Source organism: Prorops nasuta, unplaced genomic scaffold (assembly GCF_024137725.1).
Source record: "Prorops nasuta isolate Cenicafe-Biocafe unplaced genomic scaffold, Cenicafe_Pnas_1.2 PNAS00020, whole genome shotgun sequence".
Lineage (NCBI taxonomy): Eukaryota > Metazoa > Arthropoda > Insecta > Hymenoptera > Bethylidae > Prorops > Prorops nasuta.
The window spans coordinates 486,146-510,993 of record NW_027116817.1 but is presented as its reverse complement, the minus strand read 5'-3'; the positions used below and the strand labels follow the sequence as shown (position 1 = coordinate 510,993).

The window sequence follows — 24,848 nt, the reverse complement described above, 5'->3', positions numbered from 1 at the left end:
TCGATGGATAATATTAAGATTACAAGACTTACGCAGTATAGAATATTATCTATGATCCATAAATCGCTGGCCAGCGCTACGCACTCCCGGACAATTCGCCCACGGACTCTCACACAGACCGTCAATCCGACAGTCCTCCTGCTATACCAGTAAAACCTTCGAAAATAGTACCGTCCTCCGGTCAGTGAGGAGAATCACCCAAAACGTCCCAGGACTATCGTACTACTCGGTCTCGATTTGGCGAATGAATGCTGATCAGGTCGCCCGGCGCTCTCTTTCCTCCCGCGGAGTAATTCCTGTCCCTGGGCCCTACTTTCGAGTAATATACATGTATCGTACAAACTATAGGCCGTGAACGCGGGCTTGATCTAAACTTCAAATGTACGCCTAAATAGTAATAATACGCAAACATTTCCGCCCGCCTTCGTCAGCATGACGAACTGATGACAGTCGTTAAATTTAGTCTTGATTCGATATCTTCTTAGAATTATCTCCATCGGTATACAAGGGGCATAAACGAGATATGTGTCTTCGAAAATTGGATGTCGCCGTCTTGATAGTGACTACCCTCACTGTCCCGTCTGCGGCGGGATGCAATTCGATCACTCGTCCTAGAGGCCATTTAGCAGGCGGGTAGCGATCATCGCGCAGAGTGACTAGTTGGCCTACACCAAAATTGACCTCACGAGAACGCCATTTGCTTCTAGACTGGAGATGGTGGAGATACTCCTCCGACCATCTTTTCCAAAAGGAGTTCCTCATACGATGGATTAATTGAAAACGACTTAATCGGTTTTCTGCAACTGCTGGTACGTCGGCTTCAGGAAGTACTCCTGACTCTTGCCCGATTAAAAAATGTGCAGGAGTCAAAGCGTGTAAATCATCCGAGTCTCCTGTTAGAGGGCACAAAGGCCTGGAGTTTAGACAAGCTTCAATTTCAATCAGGAGCGTGGTGAATTCTTCATATAACAACTTGATCACCCATAATCCTCTTTAGATGATGCTTCGTAGACTTGACCCCGGCTTCCCAGAGTCCGCCGCAATGAGGGGTGTTAGGCGGAATAAAACTCCAGGACGTCATATCATTTTCTAAGACAACCGCCACTTCCTTGTAGAACCGAGATGCAGAATTAAACATCTCCTTCAGTTCCCTGGCTGCTCCTTGAAATGTAGTGCCATTATCACTATAGATTTTTGTACATTGTCCACGTCGTCCAGTAAATCGGCGAAGGGCTACCAAAAATGATGCTGTGGTGAGGTCTCCCACTAATTCCAAATGGATAGCTTTGGTGGCGAAGCAAATGAACAGCGCAACGTAACCTTTGGAACTTCGCACTCCTCTTCCTCGACTAACTCGTACTTGAAAAGGACCGGCATAGTCCAATCCGCAGGTCGAAAATGGCCGTGACGGAGTAACTCTACAGCTGGGTAGGTTACCTATTAATTGGGAGGATAACTTCGGTCTTATTCGCTGACATTTTAAGCAAATTCGCAATTCACGCTTAACTAACCCCAATGCGCCTAGGATCCATACATTTTTATACACCATACTTAAGGTTAAAGTGGGTCCTCCGTGCAGCGCCATTCGATGAACGTGTCGAACATATAACATACTTAAAGGGGACTGCTTATGTAGAATAGGTGGATGTTTCATTTCTCGACTTAGCGACGAGTGTATCAATCGACCACCTACGCGCATGACTCTATCCTTCCCATCCCAGAATGGGTTTAATTTCAACAACGGAGACAATTTAGGCAACGGATGGTTATCACGTAATAACTCTAATTCGAGTCCGAAATGATCTTCCTGTGATAATCGTATTACGACCAGTCTAGCATCCGCGAGCTCTGCAGCTGATAAGAATTCCATAGGTAAGGCAAAGCCTTGTTTATGCAATCGCAACTTCTTTAATGGGCGCAAACAGTATGCAACTACTCGAATTAATCTGCTCAACTCCGAAAAACGATTAAGCAAGCAATCGACCTTCCTTTCTATACTTTGCATTACCAAAACTCGTTTGCCCTGAGGTTGATCAGGCCATCCTTCCTTATTGGATGATAACCACTGCGGACCCAACCACCGAACGGCTGAGGTTTTTAATTCTCCTGGTAAAACCCCCCTGGTAGCCAAATCAGCAGGATTCTCTGAACCAGGCACAAAACTCCAAGTAGCGGCTGGCAATTCAGTCTGAATATGCGACACGCGGTTTGCTACAAAAGTCTTCCATGTGGCTGGATGCCTTTTCAACCATGACAGCACAATTTGGCTATCTGACCACATAAACACGGGCAAAACCTTTAAAAATTCAAGACGCTGCAGATAAGAGACCAAATTCGTCAAAAGGGTCGCACCTAATAGTTCTAACTTAGGGATGCTCACCGCCTTTACGGGGCTAACTTTACTCTTTGCCATAAGGAGAGTAACGAAGGGACTACTGTCTTCTAATTGTACCCTCAGATAGACGACAGCAGCATAGGCCCTAACGGAGGTGTCAGAAAACCCGTGTAACTCACATCGGGCCTTCAGAGAATATTTCAATGATCTATCTACTTTAATAGACGACACCTCGGATAAAGAATTAGAATAACTAACCCATCGATCGTTTAATTCAACTGGTAACGGAGAATCCCAATCGCATTTGCTCAACCAAATGTCCTGTAACAAAATCTTTGCCACTACTATGACTGGTGCCAACAGTCCAAGCGGGTCAAATAGTTTAGCGATATTGGATAAAACCAGCCTTTTGGTGCAAGCTTGGAAAGAAGCAGTAAGATTATCAAACTTAAAACCCAAAGTGTCCTTTGACGGTGACCACACAAGGTCCAAAGTCTTGATCGAGGGTTCCTGATCTATCTGCCTGACCTCTCCCAATGAACTGCTACTCGATACTGGTAATAACGATGTATCATTGGCTGCCCACTTATCCAATTCCATACCAGCTGAATGCAATAAGGATACTAATTCATCCCTCTTTTTTAATGCTCTGCTCAAATCATCGGAACCGGCAAACACATCATCCACGTAAGAATTGTAACAAAGACATCTTGCACCTAATGGAAAATCATGATCTGAACGGGCTAATTGCATAAGTACCCTGATGGCTAAATAGGGAACACAATTCATGCCATACGTGACTGTGTTTAAACGATATTCGACAACCCTCTCGTCAGGACAAGGAGCCCATAATATTCTTTGATAATCTCTGTATGCTGGATCAATTAAAATTTGCCTGAACATTTTAATTATATCCCCAGTGAATGCATATCTATATTTGCGCCACTTGGTTAGAATTAACGACAATTCCGTTTGTAATGCTGGGCCAGTATGAAGATATCTATTGAGACAACTTCCATCCGCCAGTTTTCGCGAAGCGTCGAAGACCACCCTCAATTTCCAAGGGCTCTTTTGCACGACAGCATGATGCGGAATATACCACGCATGACTATTTCTGGTGTCAACGTCCAGAACCCTTTCCATATGGCCCAATTCTTCGTAAAATTTCATAAATTCTTTATATGAATCGGCTAGTTTCTGATCTCGAACAAATCGACGGTGTAACTGGTTTAACGATTTCATGGCTATGTTTCGCGTCTCAGTCATGGCTAGGGGTAATGTAGTTTTAACGGGTAACCTTACCACGAATCGGCCATCGGTCATGCGATAAGAGGTATTAGTAAACAGATTCTCACATTCTACTTCGCTCGGTGATAACAGAGATTTTTCCCCTCTCACCTCTTCTAATTCCCAAAACCTTTGCAATCTCTCAGACAAATTTTCATCCATCGTACAATGATGCGTTTTTGCTTGTTGAGTGCCTAGCCAATCATCTACCGCCCGCCTTGACCCTTGAACTTCTGATCTTCCCGAGATAATCCATCCAAGGCTTGTATTCTGAGCTACCAACCCCGAAGAGGAGAGCCTATGCAAACCATCTCTCAATAATTGCCCGTAAACATCCGCACCCAAAATGATGTCTACTGTTCCTGGTCTGTAAAAGTAAGGGTCGGCTAACGGTTGAACAATTGATAACTGAAAATCTTGCAACGCTGCTTGCCTAGTCGGTAACTGCGCAGTAAGTTGAGGTAACACTAATGCATCTACCACAAAGATATTGTAGGGGAAATGAATCGAACCTAATTTGAAAGAAACACTAGCCTTAGCAACTACTCCACGTGAATCACCTACACCTGATAGAGGAACTTGGGTCTTTCGCTTCTTCAATTGCAAAGTCTGCACAACCTTTTCCGACACAAACGAACATTCCGTGCCCTGATCTAGCAAAGCGCGAAATTTACATGTCAGTCCTCGAGAATTACTCATCGCGACTATTGCGGTGGCTAAAATTATTGTTCCAGTTCTATTTTCGATGCTGACGGTTAATGTTTTGACTGGATTAGAAGAACCTGACGGTTCCTGTGCGTGAGTGGGAACTGGGTCCTTCACTTTAACTTCCGAATTATTTGGTCCCTGGTGAAGCAAGGTATGGTGTTTGCTATTACACACAGCACAACGACGCTCACTATTGCACAGAGAATAGGCGTGCTTGCCCAAGCAATTGAAACACAATCTATTCTTCCTTACCTCCTGCCGTCGGTCCTTAACCGATTTTTTAATAAATCTTTGACATCTATAAATTGTGTGCGTGCCTAGACAAGAAAAACATTTCTTATCACCTTGAGGACCGCCTGAGTCTTCTCCAGTCGCGTGCAGAGCCCTTTTTGATCGCGTATTCATACGATGAGAACCAGTAGCCACACTTGACCGATTATCCTGCTCAGAGCCCGTTGTTCCTTTTACGTCTAACCCTCCAATCATTCCCAATTACTGCGTACGCCTTTCTAGAAAGTCGATGAAATCCTGAAAACTTGGGAAACGTTCTAAAATGACCGGCTCCTGGTTGCATTCCATAGCACGCATGACTGTACCGCGATCCTTTAGACTTATCTCAGCCTCCCATAACTTTTGGGATTCCGAATCCATTAAGTTAGACACTACGTGTACCAGCCACACGTCCCACTGTGTGATAGGCATACCTACACTCCCTAAACCTCTAATTATGCGTTGAGCATTGTCCAATAATGACCGTAATCCCTCGGCAGATTCTTTCTTAACGCTAGGCAGAGACGACAATTCAAACAAATAATTTCGGACTATAAGCCTAGGGTTGCAATATCTTGCCTTTAAGGCCTGCCATGTGACCTGATAATTTGCTTCAGTAATTGTAACCCCCTTAATAAACTCTGCGGCGCTCCCGGTTAGGCATGACTTTAAATATTGTAATTTAGTGGCGTCTGACAGTTTTGACCGAGTGTGCACTAGTGAGACAAAGAGGTCGCTAAAGCTTTCCCAATCTTCATATTTGCCGGAGAATGACGGCAAATCAAGTTTCGGCAATTTTGCACTTTTATTATCTAACTGTCCTATTTCATTACCGGTTACTTGCGAGGATGCTACAGAGCTCGAAACGTCTGGTAGACTGTTCATCAAAACTACTAACTCATCCCGAGCGTTCTCATATATTCTTTGTAAACGAGGAAGTGTATTCTCTTCTTCGTAACGCAACGCATCCGTGTCATCTCGACCAATAATTTCCGCATTTGTTTGCCGAATTTCATCCCACGTTGCCTTTATATCATCTAGTCGTAATTGTATCATTGGACGACTAAAAGACCTTTGATCCCTTTCTCTAGTCATATTAATAGTATTAGTTATTTCTGCCTCGCGTGATCGTTGGAGATTTATCATTCTTTTTGTCGGAACCACCATGTTTACTATCTGTTTCTTAGTAGCTGAGCGCGGTAAGAATAATAACTACCAACGAATATCGAGCGCGCAATGTTTTTGTCGATATGTAAACAAGTACAATCTCGCCCGGACTTGCCCGAACTCACCTACGACTGACTTAACCCATTAACGTCCAAAATGTCAAAATTTCTGGCACGTTTTCAAAGTGATTTTTTCCTATGTAATTGGCGTTGAAAAAATTCTTGAACCACATATTCTGATGTAAAATTGCATGCTCTTTCAGAATCCGTTGCCAGAATCATGATAAAACTCACAGGAAAAGAGATATGCTCGATTGAAACATAAAAAACACCTAAATTTTCGAAAAAAAAAATTTTTAGGATTTTTTTTCGAAGTGTTACGGTGAAGATATCACCTTGCGACCGTGATCAAAGGTGATCATGGGAGTTGACGTTTAACAGGGAATTTTTTTGTTGACCTTGATCCATCGCTTCTTTACAAAATGGCGGAAAAAACGAAATTTTTTTTTTCAATCTTCATCAACTTTTTTCTCGAAATCTATGGTCTTTAGAAAAAAATTCATAAAATCAAAAATGCCTTAGAATCGCTCGAGGAACATTCTCAAATTTTTTCAGAATTTTTTGAGACAATTTTTGATTTTCCGGGAAACTTGTGAAATGGAATTTTCAAAAATGTCTCCAAAAATTCTGAAAAAATTTTAGAATGTTTCTCGAGTGCTTCTAAGACATTTTTGTTCTTATGAATTTTTTTCTAAAGTCCATAGATTTCGAGAAAAAAATTGATAAAGTTGAAAAAATAAAAATTCGTTTCGGCCGCTATGTTCTAAAAACCTATTGGTAAAAAAACGTTCTGTCTACGAAAACTCGGAAAAAATTTTACAATATTGCTCGAATGATTCTAACTTATTTTCATTCTTTTTTCAAAGACTTATAGATTCCGACAAAAATTTCATCCTTTATTTCCATTTCATTTCGGCAGATAAGCGTAATTTTTGGTCTCATGTATTCATGAATATTCGTCTTTTTTTGTTCTCTTCTTTCGTATTTTTGTACATACGGATGAGTGATAAATAAACGAAATCATTAATTTCATACATTATGTCGCGGAAACGTGTAAGATCTTCTGAATATGAATCAGATTCTTCAGATAGTGATTCAGAACGCAACGTATTGATTCCGGATCCTGACTATTCAGGTTCCGATGATTCTGGTTCCGATTTTGATTCAGATTGCGAACATGAAATACCCAATATCACTTACAATAAAGCTCGTGCAAATTATTCTGAAAAACAAGATAAACTTGAAAAAGGTCATGAATTCACTTGGATTGAGGGTGAAAAGTTACACCCTGATTCTTGTGAAGATAAAGTATTATTGTCCGAATCGCAAAAAAAGAAAATACGTAGGAGCGAACCTTTTCAATTGTTTGAAACCTTTTTTTCTATTGAAATGAAAAAATATATTATTGATGCGTGTAAAGACAATGGTTATGATCTGAAATTGAAAGATCTTGATACTTTTATTGGAATAGTTATTTTTTCTACATTCAATCCCAGAAAATCACAGGGAGATTACTGGTCATCTGATCCGTATTTATCTAATGAAGTAGTTTCTTCTGCAATGTCTCGCCAACAATTTGAAATCACAAAATCTAAATTGAAGTTTTCAAAAAACAAAGACAAAGATTCAAATGATCGAGGATGGCGCGTTCGTTCTCTACTGAAACTTTTTCAAAATAACATCATGAAATTCGGAATATGGAGAACTGCTCTATCCGTTGATGAGATGATGGCCAAATCCTATGCAAAAACTGTTTTGAAACAATTTATTCGAGGAAAACCGATAAGATTTGGTTTGAAATTTTGGGGCTTGTGTACTTCGGACGGCTATCTACTGAATTTGGATCTTTATTGCGGCAAGAATTCTCAAATTGGAGATAAGTTATCTAAATATGCTTTAGGTTCACGAGTAGTATTATATTTATTACAACCATTTTTTCAAATAATAAGTCATAACAAAATTTCTCAATTTCATCTGTACTTTGACAACTTCTTCACGAACATGGATTTGGTATTACATTTGAAGAAATTGCGTTTGAAATGCACTGGTACTATCAGAGATAATCGAGTCAAAGAAAAAAATGTGCTTGATAAGAAAGCTCCAAGAGGGACATATGTGGTGAAGCACGACGTAAACAGTAGCATAAATTTCATTACTATCATGGATTCGAAGCCCGTCTCAATAGCTTCAACTGAAGCAGGTGTCAATCCTCTATCTATTTCAAAAAGATACAGCGCAGAGGCTAAATCTAAAATTGAAATACCTTTTCCGCAAGCTTTTCACCTATATAACAAATTCATGGGAGGTGTTGACCTGCATGACGGACATTGCAATGACATACTCCCAAGTATACGATCAAAAAAATGGACATGGGTAGTTTTTATGAGACTTATACAGGCGTCTATTACTAATTCTCTTGTAATTTTCAATGCTACTAACGATGGAAAGAAAAAAGTTGGAATAAAAGAGTTCACTATTTCGATTGCCAAATACTACTTACAAAAAAGTAGTCGCTAAAGTAAAGCACATGGACGATCTAATAGTGACAAATTGAGGATTTGTTCGAATGGAAACTGTCAGTAGATAGGCTAGGATGGTTCTGGGACCGCGTGGCGAGGGGGTCGGGGTCCCGCGGGGGCAAGGGAAGTAGGGGAATTGCCCCCTCTCCTCGTGCGCGGTTGTGCGCATGCGCATCGTCCTCCCCCGACGTTAAACTCGTAGGGTTCACACGTGACCTCCCCCCCTCTAATGTTAAGCAGTGGACGCCTGAGAGAGAGAGAGAGAGAGAGAGAGAGAGAGAGAGAGAGATTCCAGCAGAATAGTAGGGTACACACGTGGTCCCCCTTACGTTTATCCGTACAAGAGAGAGAGCCCCCCATCCCCCTTACGTTAAGCCATACAAGAGAGAGAGAGAGAGTAGTGCGATGATGCGACCTCCCCCCTCTTACGTTAAGCAGTGTACGTCTAAGAGAGAGAGAGAGAATACTCGTAGAGAGCGATCCAGTGATCGCTCCCCCATATTTTTTTTTTTTTCGTAAGTTAGAAAAAAGGGAATCTTTTTTTTTTTAATTATAATTTATTGAAGTATTAAAAAGGTTTTATTTACAATGCTTTTTTTTTAGAAATTTTTTTTACATTCAATTGCATGATGTATATATTTATGACAAATGCTACACCACTCTGGTAGTGAACAATTGATGCGTAGGTGACCATATTTTGTACAATTTGTACACCAGTAATGTGGTGTGAGATCTATCTGAGGCTCCATTTGCGTAGCCTCAGTTCTTGTAGCAATGGACTCCGTTTGTGTGGCCATATTTTTCACCTGGGACATATTTGAGAAACATTTTGTTATTTTTTTTTTTTTTTTTTTTTTTTTTTTGATATTGTAATAACTATTTTAACAAAGCAAATATACTTACAAAAATCACAAACTCTTCTTCTTCTTCTTCTTCTTCTTCTTCTTCCTCTTCTTCCACCATCTCCTCTTCTTCCACCATCTCCTCTTCTTCCTCCCTCTCCTCTAAAGCAATGGCTGGTAAAAAATAAAAGAAAAAAATTTTTTTTTCGTAATTCTTCGTTTTGAATAATAATAAAAAAAAAAAATTGGTCAAATAGTGGGATTGTTAACAGTTTTCAAATATATGTGTCGTAAAATTCTTTTATGATTCTATTTATTGAAATAAACAATCTGTATGGATGGGTAGGGTTTTTTTCTTTAAAAGAAATTAAAATAAGTACTTACAGTTCATGTGCATATTATGATGAAGCATTGCTTCATATTCTTCAAAATAACGATTATGAGAATCGTTAATTCTTTTGATGTAATCAGACATCGATTCTGCTTGATTTTTATCCTCCTCCTCCTCTACTAGATTTATTGTCACTAAACAACGTTCACTTTCCATTTCTTTAATTTTCTACTTTACTATCCGCACTGATGAACGTTCGAGGACTGAATGCAGCCTCTGAAGAAATCCCGTCGAGAGAGAGAGAGAGAGAGAGAGAGAGTCTTTATCGTTTGTTTTCAATATGAAATTACATTAGAAGTCCATTCTTTCTTTCTTAAAGGATACACTATACCCTCCCCGTATATAGAGATATCCATATTCCCTATTGTGTTATACTGTGATAAACCTACAGGTCAATCACAATGGAAATTTATCGCAAGTAAGAAGAAAAAAAAAAATTACCCCTTCCATTATTTCTTTCTTAATTAAGAAGGATACACTATACCCTCTGAATAATCCCCGTATAGTGATATCCATAGATATTTTTTCCTATTGTGTTATACACCTATAGGTCAATCACAATGGAAATTCATCGCAAGAAGAAAAAACAAAAATTACCCCTTCCAAACATTGAAATTAAATACGCTTAACATACGATAATATCGTTTGCAAAGAAGTCAAGTGAACAGCAGAAGAAGAAGAAAAAGCTTCAGTCTATAAAACGTACTCTGCGAAGCAGTTACAGTAAAAAAGCTTCAGTCTGTAAAAACGTATTCTGCAAAGCGTTTGTGTCAGGTGTATTGAGAGAAAAGAGTTTAAACGAATTAAAAAGAAACTTGTTTGTTACAAAAAAAAAAAAAAAAAAAAAAAAGGTAAGGATATATTTTTTTCATAAAGATAAAAATGAATTTCATTTCAATTAGTACATGTATTATTTAATTGAGTTTTTAACTCTAATGAGACTAATTATTTTTTTTTTCATTTAGATAATAATGAATTTCAATAAAATTAATGAATTGGGAAGCGTAATTCCAAAGAATTTCGTTAAATTAAATAGCTTGACGGAAAATAAAGAGTATGATATTTTAGAAGTGGACAAAATTATGACAAAATATGGAATAAAAATAATTGTTAAGCTGTCAGTTGGAGATTGGATGTTCTTGCCTGGCAGAATGGCAAAATTGGCGGAGGATACGGAGCAGTTGCAGCAGTTACAAAATGCTGCAACAGCCAATAATTTAATAATGCTATACAAAGGAGGAAAATATCACAACATGGAATTTAAATCTAAAGTTTGATTGGTATTTTGTATTCAAAAATAATGAATAAATTTGATACTTATTTATTTAATAAAACAATGGTTTTCTTATTTCTAACTTACATTTCTAACAATATTCGTAAGAGGATTATATTGTACAATTTTATCGTGTATGATTAAACAGTAGGCTGTAGTATTATCCGGAATGATTTCCATACACTCGATCTCGAGTTTAACGTCGACCGTGCCGGTTTTTATGGACTCGTTCTGATGCGAGCAGTCGATGACGAAGAGCGGCCCGTACGTCAAAAAGTCCGTATAGTCGAGCATGGGTCTCCCGAGTTTCTCACCAGCGTAATAGGAGGTGAAAAACTTTACATACATGTCGTAGAGGACGGAGTAGCGGGATTTCGTGAAATCAGTGTCGAGACGATCGTACGGATAGGATTCGGAATTCAGATAGAGTTTGACATCGAGGACTTTGCAATGATTAAATCTCAGCACATCCTCGTGCTGATTACTCTTCTTGTTCGTTCTGAACGCCAGAATGACGTATCGCGGCTTCTCCAATTGCGTGGACGCTTTCACGGACCACGTGTGTCGCTGCGACTTGGGCAGAAGGGGATACTCGTAAAGTTCCCAGGCGCGAAAAGCGAGTGACAGACTCTTGTCCTGCTCGACGATACCGAGAAATTGGAGTTTCGTTATTTCGTTCAGGGTCACATGGGGTATTCTCCATTGCACTCGTAGCAGCTTGATCGACGAATCGGTGATTTTCACCGCCGAGTAAATGGCGTTTGTATCGTCGCGCGCGCGAATGAGAACGAGCTCGTGACGCGCGTTAACGACGACTCGCCGATAATCCTCGCAGAATCCCAGCAGCATTTTCAGGGGCACGCAAAAGCTGAAATTCTTAACAGCCGCCTCCTTTTTGAGCCGGTCTCTGGCCGTAGCGACGAACCATCCGGAATGACGTAGACTGACGCTCTCCTCGGTGCTCAGGGAAACGAGATTCTTCAGAGTGCTGGTAATACCGACGTTTCTGCATCGGTCGATCTCGATACCGTTCAATTCATAACGAATCTCGTCGAAGAGAAAAGCCGCGGAATTGCAGTCGAGCGTAACTGTATCGTCGTTGGTGGCGCTCGCGTCACGCGTACCCTCCACCAGCTGGCCCTCGACGTAGAGATAACTCTCGCACGGCAGGAGTATCAAATCTTGCTGCTGTATGGGAATGCGAATCTCGTCGCTGTTCGCCAACGAGGCGTTCGCATACGGATTGTAGGCATGCATCTCCATTTTCGTGATGCGATTGTCGTAGGTCAGCCGTGCGGTGACGTTCAAGGGATCTGCCATTGTTCCACTATGTACTACCTTCGCCCAATCTCTTCACGGTGAATCCCAATGATTGTAAAAATTCGATATTTCTTCTCGTTAGCAGGAAGCTCCTCTTGTCGCGATTTTCACTCCGAGCCGGTGTATTCGACTCCACGTAGGACGAACGACTAGCGAACGTTTCATCCAGTTTCACCGCTTTATAATCCTCGCTACTACTTTTGTAAATTAACATTTCTTAATGTGTAATCTTATGGTAATTTCTTCACGTCCAAAGTCTACGAGACGATCGTCCTGATCGAGGATACGTAACGTGAGACGGTCGATTACTCTAACGATGACCGGTAGATAAATGACGGTTTTCGGTGCCTCCGAGATTTTATAGCCCGGTGGTACGCTGGGAAAGAACTCGTGAATAATGTGTCGTGGTCTACCGTTGGTGTACGCACCACCCGCAATGTTGCACTCGATGCGTAGAATATTTGTTTTCACAATGTCCACGGTATCGTCGGATTCAGCCTGGACGTTCGGCTCGATCACGCGATTCGACGAGAAGCCCAGTAGCGAGCCAATGTTATTCGGTTTTCCAAAGTCAATCGAATATTTACAGAATATTTCACTCTTCAGTGTATTGTTATTCGCTCGTAGAAGAATGACGCTGTCAATGTTGTCTTTAATTTCATGTCTCGCAGAAATTTCAGACTGGAAAAATTCATTTATGGCACTCAACTCGTAACAGCCTCTGGGTATCGTCAGCACCTTATCGTTATCGTAGTAAAACTTATTATTCGTCTCGTCCACATTGGCTATCGAGTTGAACGTTTGCATGTCCACGAGACCGATCTCGTAGCGATCGTCTTGCAGATTGATGGGGGGAAAGAAATCTGAATTTAATACTGATTTACGATCCGATAATGTCACGGTGAAAGACATTTTTGTTTCAAAGTATCTGTTCTCGCAGGAATTTCACGCACAACTGACCGCAATTGCTTTTATCGTACGATTGATATCGATCATGATTGTAGTAGATTGTAACGTTAGGGCCAAAGTAACGCACACATTCTTTCGGCGGTTTCAAATTTCCGAAGGAATCAAAGTATAGGACGATGTCGTTACGCTTGACGTAGGCTACCCAGTGGGTACCAGGACCGCATTGATCGTCGAGATTCACGATCGCGCACTCGTTGCACCGCGGCCCGTCTAGCGGCAGAGATGTGCGCATAAAGACTCCACGGAAGTATGGTATGCGTCGGCAGATGAGTGCCAATTGTACGTTACTAGTAGGACCTGAATCCGGGAGAGCATCGCCACGACGAAATTTTCCCTCATTCATTTTCTTCCTCGACCGTTTTTTTGTCGTTTTTTTTTTGTTTTTTTTTTTCCACGGATACCCTCTCCGACGACTCGCTTGTACGGTTTCAGATAAAGACCTCTACCTCTCTCGCGCGACGCTTCCATCGCGCGATTGTGACGTTGCATTTCCCGCAATCGTTCTCTCTCAGCTTTTGCACGGTTTACAGCACTCGCTATACCCGATGCTCCACCTGCCAATGCTCCGACTGCACCTAGTAGTGGAAGTATAGGTATTATACCACCCCGTTTCCTCGGCATTCGAATTCTTCTCTTCCTCGTAATACCAATTTTTTTCTTGTTGTTGTTGTTCTTTTTTTTAGCCGCTACTGCTTTCTTCATCGCAACAATATTATGTAATCCCAAGCCAAGTTTACGCTTAGCATTCATCGATGCCCATACGGCTGCGGCGACCGCGCGTTCACCCAAGGTCGCGTCTCTTGCGTTAATACGTTCACGCGCTCTCCTCGCTAGCACTTTATCGGCCTGATGACGCTCCGGTAGATCCTCGTTGTGCCAATATGCTAAGTCGTGATCGAGGCAGGCCTCGTCCAGCGGATTTATACCACGATCGCCGCGCTCCAATCTTTCGCGAAGTCGAGTGCCGGGTCCGCAATAATTGTAACCGGGCACGTGCAGCTCAAATGACAATTTTTTCAAGACTTTATTGAAGAACGATCCAGACATTTAGAGCAACTGCTTCTCTTGCTGACAAACGTAACAGTCTTTTATCCGTCTCGGTGGTCCGTCGTGGTGAGTGGTATCAGGTAGATTGTAGTGTTGCAAACAATATTGATATTGCTGCACATCCGAGTCCGCGCGAATGTGCCGAGGTAATCTTTCCCACACACTCGCGATACTGTCTGGAAAGTACTCGAGCAATACGATCTTCGGTATGTGTTCGAGCTGATGATTCGTCAAGTTATGCAGGGAATCGACGACGACTAGCATGAACGCCATCGTAATGGCAACTGACCGAATAGTTCCGTGAATCGCGAAATATAAATGAACGATACGGCTGTTGCCGAAGGTCAATAGCGAGGATGCATTTCGTGAAGCACGTGCCGACTATTCGCGTGACAAATTTGGATGCTCACAATGCTACCGCGCAAATAAAAAAAAAACGTCACGGATCGCTATTACCATCTACGATACGCTGCATAGTTTGCGGTCCGTCGAATTGCGGTAAGACAAACGTGCTGCTGAGCCTCATAGAGAGTCCGCACGGTGTGAGATTCGAGAACCTGTACGTCTACTCGAAATCGCTGCAGCAACCGAAGTATCGATATCTGGAGCAGCTTCTGCAGGAAACGGAGGAAATCGGTTACTTTCAATTTTCCAACAATTGCGAGGTTGTGAACGTCGCGGATGCAAAGCCGAATTCCATTTTCATATTCGACGATGTGGCCAACGACAAGCAGGACAATATAAGGGACTACTTTTGCATGGGTAGACATTCCAACATCGATTGTTTCTACCTCTGTCAGACTTATGCGAAAATACCGAAGCATCTGATACGAGATAACGCAAACTTGCTAATAATATTTAAGCAGGATGGAACTAATCTGAAGCATATTTTCAACGATCACGTCAACAGTGATATGTCGTATGAGAAATTTCTCACATTGTGTTCGACCTGTTGGAGTCGCGATTACGGTTTCCTAGTAATAGACAAGGATAGCTCTCTGAGGAACGGTCGTTATCGCAAAGGTTTCAACGAGTACGCCACGATCGAGTGAACGGTCTTGTCAGGCCGGTAAGGTTTCGACCTTGCCGGTAAGGTTTCGGCCTTGTGAATGTCGATAATCATGCCGGTAAGGTTTCACGATCACGGCCTTGAGTGTCAGTTTGATACTGGAGCGCAGGCTGTTCGGATCACCGTGTCAGGTCGGTTAAAACCCGTGTCGGTTCGGGGAGAATACAGCATCGCAACAGGTCGGTTAAAAACCGTTCAATTCGGGGGAAAGCTGTTTTATACAGCATCGCGATGGATGAAAAATCGCTTCTGAAGAGGATCGCCAAGACGAGCGAGGTGATTCGCGACAAGCATCGTGCCTTGAAATCGGAGAAGGCGATAATGGAGAGCAGTTTGAACGAGACATTCAAGCCGATAGTCGAACCATTGAAGAAACTCGTTTCGCAAACGGAGGATAACACAAATAATAATAATAATAATAGTTCGTTTGTCAAATACAACGATAAATTGAAGAGGGGAGCCTACTTCACATCGACACCGCATAAACGAGCAAAGAATCTTAGTAGTAGTAATATTAGTGAAACTATTACGAATCCATTGGATTTCATGACCGACGACGACGACGACGAGTCTTCTATAACCGATCAACCGTCGCCCGATTCAAAAAAAAGTTTGCTAGAAAAATTAAATGTTGATGAAAAACAGGAACCAGGCTTGTTTCAACATGTCTTTCAACATATTAAATTACATCCGATCCCTGGCAAGTATATTAAATTACTTCTGACTGATAGGGAGAACTTGATTGATCATGCTTTTGGACCTCGTTATGAAGATGATCAACTGACGCTTGGTAAATGTAAATTTGAAATAAGTCATGAGGGAGATATTATTCTCGATAAGAAGTTATACACCGGTACAAGAGGTACTTATGAACTAATTTTCATGAGAGAACCCAATCGAGCCATTATAGAACCCGACGATTTGGAACGATACAAGAGTATTCTCAATCAAACTAAAGCGCATAAACTGTTAAACGATAGTCTAAAACAAATCAAAGGTAATAGAGGTGCAAAATATACAGAAATTATGAAACCATTGCTATTGGGAAAACCTATTTTACCACCTTATCGGTTACCATCAACATCACGCGCAAGAAAATCGTCAACTTCTGACGCGTCAACATCGGGCGCAAGTAAACCGTCTAGCGCAAGTAAACCGTCGGGCGCAAGTAAACCGTCAGGCGCAGCATCAACAGCATCGAAAAAAAGGGGTAAAGGACTAATGCGTGTCACCGAGGGACCAATCAACTACGTACATTGGAACGATCCGAATGAATTGATCGAACGTTTGAGACTTTTGATCGCGTCGGTGGCTGCCGGTAATACGAGTCATCACAACGAGATACAGTCGATAATCGAGGAGTTGCGCGAGGAGGATCTCATCGTATAAAGAAAGTTGCACGTTACACTCTTACCTCAGTGTAATATCAACGTCTTTCGGTAGTACGAGGTAAAAAAAAAAAAAATTAAATGTCTGATTCCTGCTGTTGTGAAATTTGCATTTGTTTAACATACATCGTAGAATGTTTACTCTCGACATTACGAGCCATCAAAAAGAGGAATAATAGCGAGGAAAAAGAGACTGATTTTTGAAATACAAAGTAGTGCATTTGAAATGTCGATAAATAAATTTGGAATTGGACTGGATGGTGAGAGTAGGAAACACGAACCCAATTTAGAGCATTTACTGCTTGAATTCAAGCAATATCTGACAATGGCATTGAATACACATAATGAACAATTTGAGAAAAAGATGGACCAAATTTTTCAAACAATTTGCGAAAAATTGGATGATAAAGTGAGTAAAAGAGATCTGGAAAGAGCAATACTTAGCAACACTTTTCATTAGGAATTTCGAAAAAAAAAAAAAAAAAAATGAGCAAAGAAAAGATACAGTTGGTGGAGGAGCTCCACGCACCGGCGAGGATAAATTTTCCACGCAGAAGAGTCATCGTGCGCGGCTTCGACGATCTCTGGCAGGCCGATCTTGTTGATATGCGCAATTACGTCGATGCGGGTCACCAGTACATTCTCACTGTAATCGATACCCTCTCAAAATACGCTTGGGCGGTGGCATTGAAGACCAAGAGCGGCGGAGAAGTGACGACGGCAATGACGAGAATCCTACTGAAGGACGGCAGATGTCCGAAAAATTTACAGACCGACAACGGCAAGGAGTTTTACAACAGTGACTTTCGGGCGTTGATGAGGAAACGCGGGATAAATCACTACTCGACCTACAGCGTGATGAAAGCGTCGATAGTCGAGCGCTGGAATCGTACGTTGAAGACGGAAATGTGGAAACGATTTACGTTGAACGGTAATTACAAGTGGCGCGCTATGCTGCAAGAGTTGGTGGACGCGTACAATGCGCGAAAGCATCGTACCACGGGAATGCGTCCCGTGGATGTGAAACCCGAGCATGCAGATAAGCTACTCAAGACAGTATACAGTAACATCAAGGTCGCAGGTCGTGCCAAGTTCAAAGTCGGCGATTTCGTACGAATCAGTAAATACAAGCAGATGTTCGCCAAAGGCTACACGCCAAATTGGACGACCGAAATATTCGAGGTGGCGAAAGTGCAGAGTACCAATCCCGCTACGTATCTCCTCAAGGATTCCAGGGGCACGCAACTGTTGGGTGGATTTTACGAATACGAGCTTTCGAAAACCATCAATCCCGATGTGTATCTGGTGGAGAGAGTATTGCGCAGAAAGGGCGAAAAAGTGTTCGTTAAGTGGCTGGGATTCGACAGTACGCACAATTCCTGGATAAATAAGAGCAATGTTTTATAAAAACTTTTATTAAGATGTATCAAAATATAGAATAAATACATAAATAACTAAATAAAGCGAATAAATAAAAACAATAAATAAATTATAATTTTAGACTATAATGTCCCCAGGGTAGAGTCGCCGTGGTGTCGGGTGTAACGAAACGCTTGTCGTCGTACGGACTGAGGGCGACCTTCCGCTGACTGATCGAGAAAACTCGGTGCAGCTTCGATCTTATTAAATTTTGACTGCGAGACTGTACGGTGAAATTGTTCAAACAATCCTTGTAGTCGTCAAATGTTATATTTCTATCGATAACGTAACCTTTGACACCTTTGGCTTTTTTGGTAATTCTCGCACAGTCCTGCACCTTGAAAGTATACATTTTTGCCCTCAGTCCTACGAACTCGGTCATGATACGACCATTGTTCTCGTCCTTCATCAGACCGGGTATCTTTTTGTTGACGCGTGGCAAGTCATACCGATTATCGTCAGGATAATCGCTGGTGTCGAATCGCGCGAGATCGCGTTTCATGACCGAGTAAACGTCGTCGCACTCGACACTGTATATCAGACTGTCCGTGTCGGTATACATCGCTCTACATTTACCGCCGAATGTAGGAAGCATATAGTCATAGTGAAATTCATACAAGCAAATTTTTGAAATATCTAAAATACTCATTCCCACGTAAATGGGTTTATCAAATTTCGCGGACAATTTCGATAATTGAATCGCGACCAAATTCTCCTTGAAAATCGCGAGACTGTGAAAATTCGGTTTGGAAATCAGGCTTTCCGCCCCGTATCTTCCCTCCCACTTGGTTGCGAGCCTCACGTCAACTCTATTCCTCACGTTCTCCATTGTTTTACCGAAAACCGCGTTGTTCATCAATTTGAAGAGATTCTTCTCAAATTCATTGGTGGACGCGGTGCGCAAACGCGTGTTCAGCTCGATGTAATCGCGTAGCCAGGTGGACTGTTGAAACTTTAAACCACGATGTATACGCTTCAGTACCAGTCCATTACGCATACATTGTTGCAGAGCGCGATAATGTATTACGTAACGGGTCTTATCGTTTAAAGTGGCCAGCAGCTTCTCCTGGCTAGCGCCCGGCGGTTTCTCGCGCACCATGCAGAACGGTAGGTCCGCGTGTTTGTCGTGAAGCTCGCGCGGATACTCCAAATCGACCTCCAAAATATAACCCTCGGGATGATCCGTGGGTATAGCGGAGACATCGAGATTGGCAGCGTCCTCGATCCATAGGAATCCATGGGTGGGCAGCGGCTGACACATTGCCCACCCATACAGATTGTTTACGTCGTAATACATGAGATATTTCGACGGTTCCGCCGGATCGTAGTCCCGCATGTACCGATTGTTGGCCCTCTCGTAACGATGGGAGCACTGACTCAAACCACCGCGTATACCGCGCTCTACGAACAGCAACATATCCACGTCCGTGAAAAGCTCCAGCCTGATTCCCGTATGCTTCAACATCGCGTCCCAGGTGAAGCCCGGTAGCGTATAATAATGGGCTGGATCCAACTCATAATTTAGCATGCAACTATCGCGAAAACTTTCGAAAACATCGGCCAACAATAGGACATCGGTCTTCAAGTACAGGTCACTGTACTCCCCAAGTGTGCGCATGTGGAATTTGGTCCATACCTCTACGGCATGATTGTATGCTTCCTCGCTGATATCGCTGTCGGTCAGTCTGTTGTGAAACGACTGGCGCGGTGGTAAAGCCGTCTCTTCCAATCTAGCCGCACTATCTACATAGTCGTAAGGAAAAATACCTTTCCTCGTAAGCAAGTCGAACTGCTCGACGCTCAATTCCGAAAATTGTGACCTCAAATTTGTCAGCTGAGATTCCGCCAAGTACGAGCTCAATTTGTTCAAACTGGAGGCCATAAATTTGAACGAATCGATAAATCTCAACTGTATATTATATTTTCGCAAATATTTGGTAAATGAAATGTATTTTTCCTTATGTACAGGCAGCAGATATACCGATCCCTCGTACAAATTAGCGATCGTCTCGAAGATAAAATGCGAATCATAGCCGGATAAATTGTGAAAAATTACTGGAATGACATGCGAATCTTTGAAATTTAAATTACAATTATTGTGAGCCGGTCCTCTGTATCTGCCGGTCAGATGATCGTGATCGCGAATTCGTAGTTGATTCGGAAGAAACGGCTTTTTGCATATATGACAATTGGGGTCATTATAGTGACGCAATTGTTCGCTAAGACTAAGATTATGCATGGGCACGATAGTACTTAGCGTCTCGCTCGCGATGCGCGCAATGTTCTCGAGCTCGCGTACGAACCATTCGATGCAGTCGGCACCCCGACGAGCGTCGTACCTCGAGAGTGACGCATCGCGAGCACTTTTTAAATAATAGCCTACACTAATAGGTTCATGTCTCTGATAAATATCACTACTACTACTACTACTGTTCGATTGTTCAACTTTCAATAATATGCACTCGAGATCCGCGTATACGACGAATGGCGCTCGTTCCCCATTTTTGATGTTCTTGAAGGAAACCCAGCGATCCTCGGCTTTGCTCGGCAACATCAAGCGGAGATTATCGTTGAGCTGCGCGCAATCCTGCTCGTGCGACTCGAGCCTCTCCACTGTGCGGAAGTAGTGGAGACATCTAAAAAATTTAATATAAAACATATGCAGTTATATTTGTATTTTTTCAGTATTATTATTATTATTATTAATACATACCGATCGCATACATAATGAGCATTTTCTCTCTTGGTGAATTGGCTTCGCACCAGTCTCGAGAGATTCCTTATGCACATAAAATGTGCAGCTCCCTGTTCATCGTTGACGAGAAGAAGATTAGCATGCCTCGATCTCTTCTTCTTCGTCACCTGAAGAGGCACAATTTTTGCGTCGCTATTTTGCTCTTCATTCTCCAAGGTGAAGATGTTCACCGACACGTCGTTATCCACCTCGAATTTCGGAATCTGTTTTAGCGTAGTCGGAAAGGTTAGGCTACCGACGTCTAAAACCGTCCGAAAATGTGGATAAGAGGACGTACGATTTGGATGAGCCGTAGGTTTCGCTGGATAGAGTGCCGCCGTCACGGACCACGCGAAACATGCATTATCACTGGTTTCTAAATTTATCAGAGCTTTCCTACTCGTGATAGCGGATGGCAGATTAATTTTACAACCCGCGTGCAACGGGTTAAAACGATTAATGTTAACTAGTAAATAATGAATTTTGTGCAAAGTCCATCCACTATCACGCTCTTGAAATTCACTTAATTTTTGTATAATAACGTCTAAAATGTTTTTCCTATACCAATCACTAAAATTATCAGTCTTATACAATGTAGCATTAGTCGTACTAATGTTTTTATCATCACTCTGGTCCTTAGAGATGAATTGTCCGTTAAATACACAATTAACCTTAACACTATTTGCACTAACAAATACCTTATCTATACGCGTACGCACTAATACTTCCGCGTCTACTAAAAAATCCTTAGGCTCTATATAATTACTATTAACTACCATGCCGCTGCATATTCGACTTCGAAACGCTGAATCAAGCTCCTCCCAGGTAAGTCCTTGTACGTCATTGCTACAACCAGCCCCTGATTTAATATAATTCAATTCTCTCTGCGCTCGTAGCAACAGACACTTTATACACGCGATTTCGGCGAAATTCTTCTGACGCGTTCCAACGGGTAAAGCTTGATCCGCGCTGCTCAATCGTCGAATATGCTCGCGACATTCCAGTACCCACGCGTCGTACTCATTCGCACTATTAATTGTAAAAAATTTTCTTCGCAATTCCGTCGACATTTTGTGTGTTTCTTAAAGAAATGACTATGTCATACGGTGAACAACAACAACAATAAATTAATAATTGCGAATGCGTCTCTCGCGAAGAGTAACGCTTATATATATCGAATAGAGAATGGAAGTAGGGGTATCTACACATCCCATTGTTTCGTCTGAGATGCATACTGACATTGATATACATTGTTTTTTTTTTTTTTCAGAAGTCTTTTATTCCTTTATATATTGATCATATACAGATTTCATATAGTAGACATTTTGCAGTGAACATATACCATAATGATTCATACACTTGGGTAACGGTGGTTCGAAATTTTTACTCCATCCAAGACTAAATTTACCCCACTCACACTCCTTCGCATTGTATATATTTTCTAAGTTGCAAATTTTTCTCAACCAATCATATTTCTCCCGTCCTTTCACGAAAATCCAATCCTCTCCCTCGTACGACGTTACATACTTTCTTATTACATCTTTATGCTTGTAATAAGGTGAATGACCGTCGGTCCAATTGAATCCATGTCGATTAAAATAAAGCCAACTTTAAAAAAGAAAAAATTATATACAAAACATTACATTTTTAAAAAAAAAATACTTACTCGTTCTGTTCTCTCTCGAGATCGCTCAACCAAGCTTCTTGAAATGGTGGTGAAAATACATTGTGATACACTTCATTATCACGCAACACCGCAAATTCTTTAACTATAAAACTCTTGTCGGTCAATACAAAACCTTGAAAATCAACGAATGTCGGTGTCATTATCGTCAGTCGCTCGATGCAATACTGAACGATCTTTTTTTTTTTTGTTACATTTAAGAAAGTTTAATGTTTTTTTTTAGGAGGGGATATTTTCTAAGAATTTTTTTCCCATTGTTAGTTTCTTCGGAAAAAAATATCTTCCAGAGATTAAGACTCCTTATCGAATGTATTTTTTTCCCATTGTTAGTTTCTTCGGAAAAAAAAAATATCTTCCAGAGATTAAGAAACAATGGACTCCTTATCGAATGTAACTTTATATTTTTAAAAAATCTTTCTCTCTCTACGGAGATATTTCTTCGGAGATGCTTCATTTCAGTTTTTATCTTCGTCGAGAATAGCGCAACAATGCATAGAATAACTCACATAATGGATATAGAAGGTTTCTTAGTTTATAAAAAAGAACTTAAATATAAAGATATAGCTATAATTGATTTAAAAAGTAATCAAATTTCTTACGCATCTTTTCGTTTGCGTGACAGTATGAAAAACCTTAGTGAAAAAGACAAAAAAACTGTGTGGTTTTTGCTAAATATGGTGCATGGTATAAAATACAGTGATACGGGATTCGAGAAATACGAGCAGGAGGATGTGGAAGATTTTATTAGAGGTTGCCTAACGTGCGAGAATCCCGTAGTAGCCTACAAGGGAGGGAACATTGAAAAAAATCTATTGAATAGGATGAATGTGGATAATATTAATTTAGAAGTGTATGGTTGCCCTAAGTTTAAGGATTTAATTGAATTATATGATTTTGAAAAAACACCGTGCAATTTACACGTTCGAGAGAAGAACTTGAACAATGAACGTATCCACTGCCCGTACGAGGAGGTGTCAGTTTTTGCCAAGTGGATACAATCAAAAATGTGACTCTTTAAAATTCATCGGAGGAATAAAGAGGGGAAAACAAGTCCTCGCAGCCTCATTCAATGTTACAACATCGTCGGTGACAGTAAGAAAAAATGAGCTGCGAAAAGTGTAAATTAATCATGATTCAAGAGGATATTGTTCCTCTTTCACCCACTCTTCCCAGAGAATTGACAGAGGAATACGTCAATCGAATTAACGATTTCTTCAATCGTTACTTCGAAGAGTATGAACGGAAACTGCACCATTATTTGCATAAAAACTGTAAGTATTTATTTAATATTTTTATATTTATTATTTGTTTGTATTTTTTTTTCTTCAAAAAATAAAGTGAAGAAAGACGAAGAGACTGAGGAAAAAGATATTGAGTCAAAGGAGACGAAGAAGGAAGAAGATAAAGAGGAGAAAAAAATAGAGGAGGAGGAGGAAAAAGATATTGAGTCGAAGAAGGAAGAAGAAGAAGATAAAGAGGAGAAAAAAATAGAGGAGGAGGAAGAATGTAAGTATTAACTTTATCTTTTTTACCTTTTCATAATTATTACCTGTTTGTATTTTTAAATTAAAGTGAAGAAAGACGAAGAGACCGGGGAAGATATTGAGTCAAAGGAGATGAAGAAGGAAGAAGAAAAAAATAAAGTGAAGAAAGACGAAGAGACTGAGGAAAAAGATATTGAGTCAAAGGAGACGAAGAAGGAAGAAGATAAAGAGGAGAAAAAAATAGAGGAGGAGGAGGAGGAAAAAGATATTGAGTCGAAGCAGACGAAGAAGGAAGAAGAAGATAAAGAGGAGAAAAAAATAGAGGAGGAAGAATGTAAGTATTAACTTTATCTTTTTTACCTTTTCATAATTATTACCTGTTTGTATTTTTAAATTAAAGTGAAGAAAGACGAAGAGAAACAGACCGGGGAAGATATTGAGTCAAAGGAGATGAAGAAGGAAGAGGAGAAAAAAATAGAGGAGGAGGAAAAAGATAATGTGTCAAAGCAGACTAAGAAGGAAGATGAATCACCAAATTTCTTTTTCTTTTATTATTAAATTTTTATAGAATAGTTTAAAAATTATTGTAGAAATATTATTAAAAATATATATTAATTTTATTTAAAAAACTACAACGATTGTTCAACTAGCAAACCCCTGCTCCTCAACCTTGAATTCACGTGAAAAACGTTATCATCCAAAGTATGGACGAGGTAGTAGAAGAGGAGGAGGAGGCTGTTAATAGCTATTGTGAAGTGGAGAAATCTAATACGTATTGATAGAGAAAATAATAATAATTATACATTTCGTATTGAGCTTACATCTCTACCATTCTCAGTCTACCGAGTTTGCTTGACGTGACAGTTTCAACAAGAAAAAAATG

At 40.9% G+C, this 24,848-nt stretch overlaps 2 protein-coding genes across 2 annotated transcripts; one reads left to right on the top strand and one right to left on the bottom strand.

Annotated features, from left to right (window-relative positions):
* Positions 1 to 459: 459 nt before the first annotated feature.
* Positions 460 to 4,816, bottom strand: LOC136780747 (uncharacterized). The gene is made up of 2 exons (XM_066739300.1): positions 982 to 4,816; positions 460 to 929 (listed from the first exon to the last, which is right to left on the bottom strand). Exons 1-2 carry the CDS (start codon positions 4,814 to 4,816, stop codon positions 460 to 462), a joined length of 4,305 nt encoding a protein of 1,434 aa, XP_066595397.1.
* A 19,247-nt stretch (positions 4,817 to 24,063) lies between these two features.
* LOC136780789 (uncharacterized) lies at positions 24,064 to 24,599 on the top strand. Its single transcript, XM_066739333.1, has 2 exons — positions 24,064 to 24,299; positions 24,366 to 24,599. Exons 1-2 carry the CDS (start codon positions 24,098 to 24,100, stop codon positions 24,521 to 24,523), a joined length of 360 nt encoding a protein of 119 aa, XP_066595430.1. The 5' UTR covers positions 24,064 to 24,097; the 3' UTR covers positions 24,524 to 24,599.
* The last annotated feature ends 249 nt before the right edge of the window (positions 24,600 to 24,848 follow it).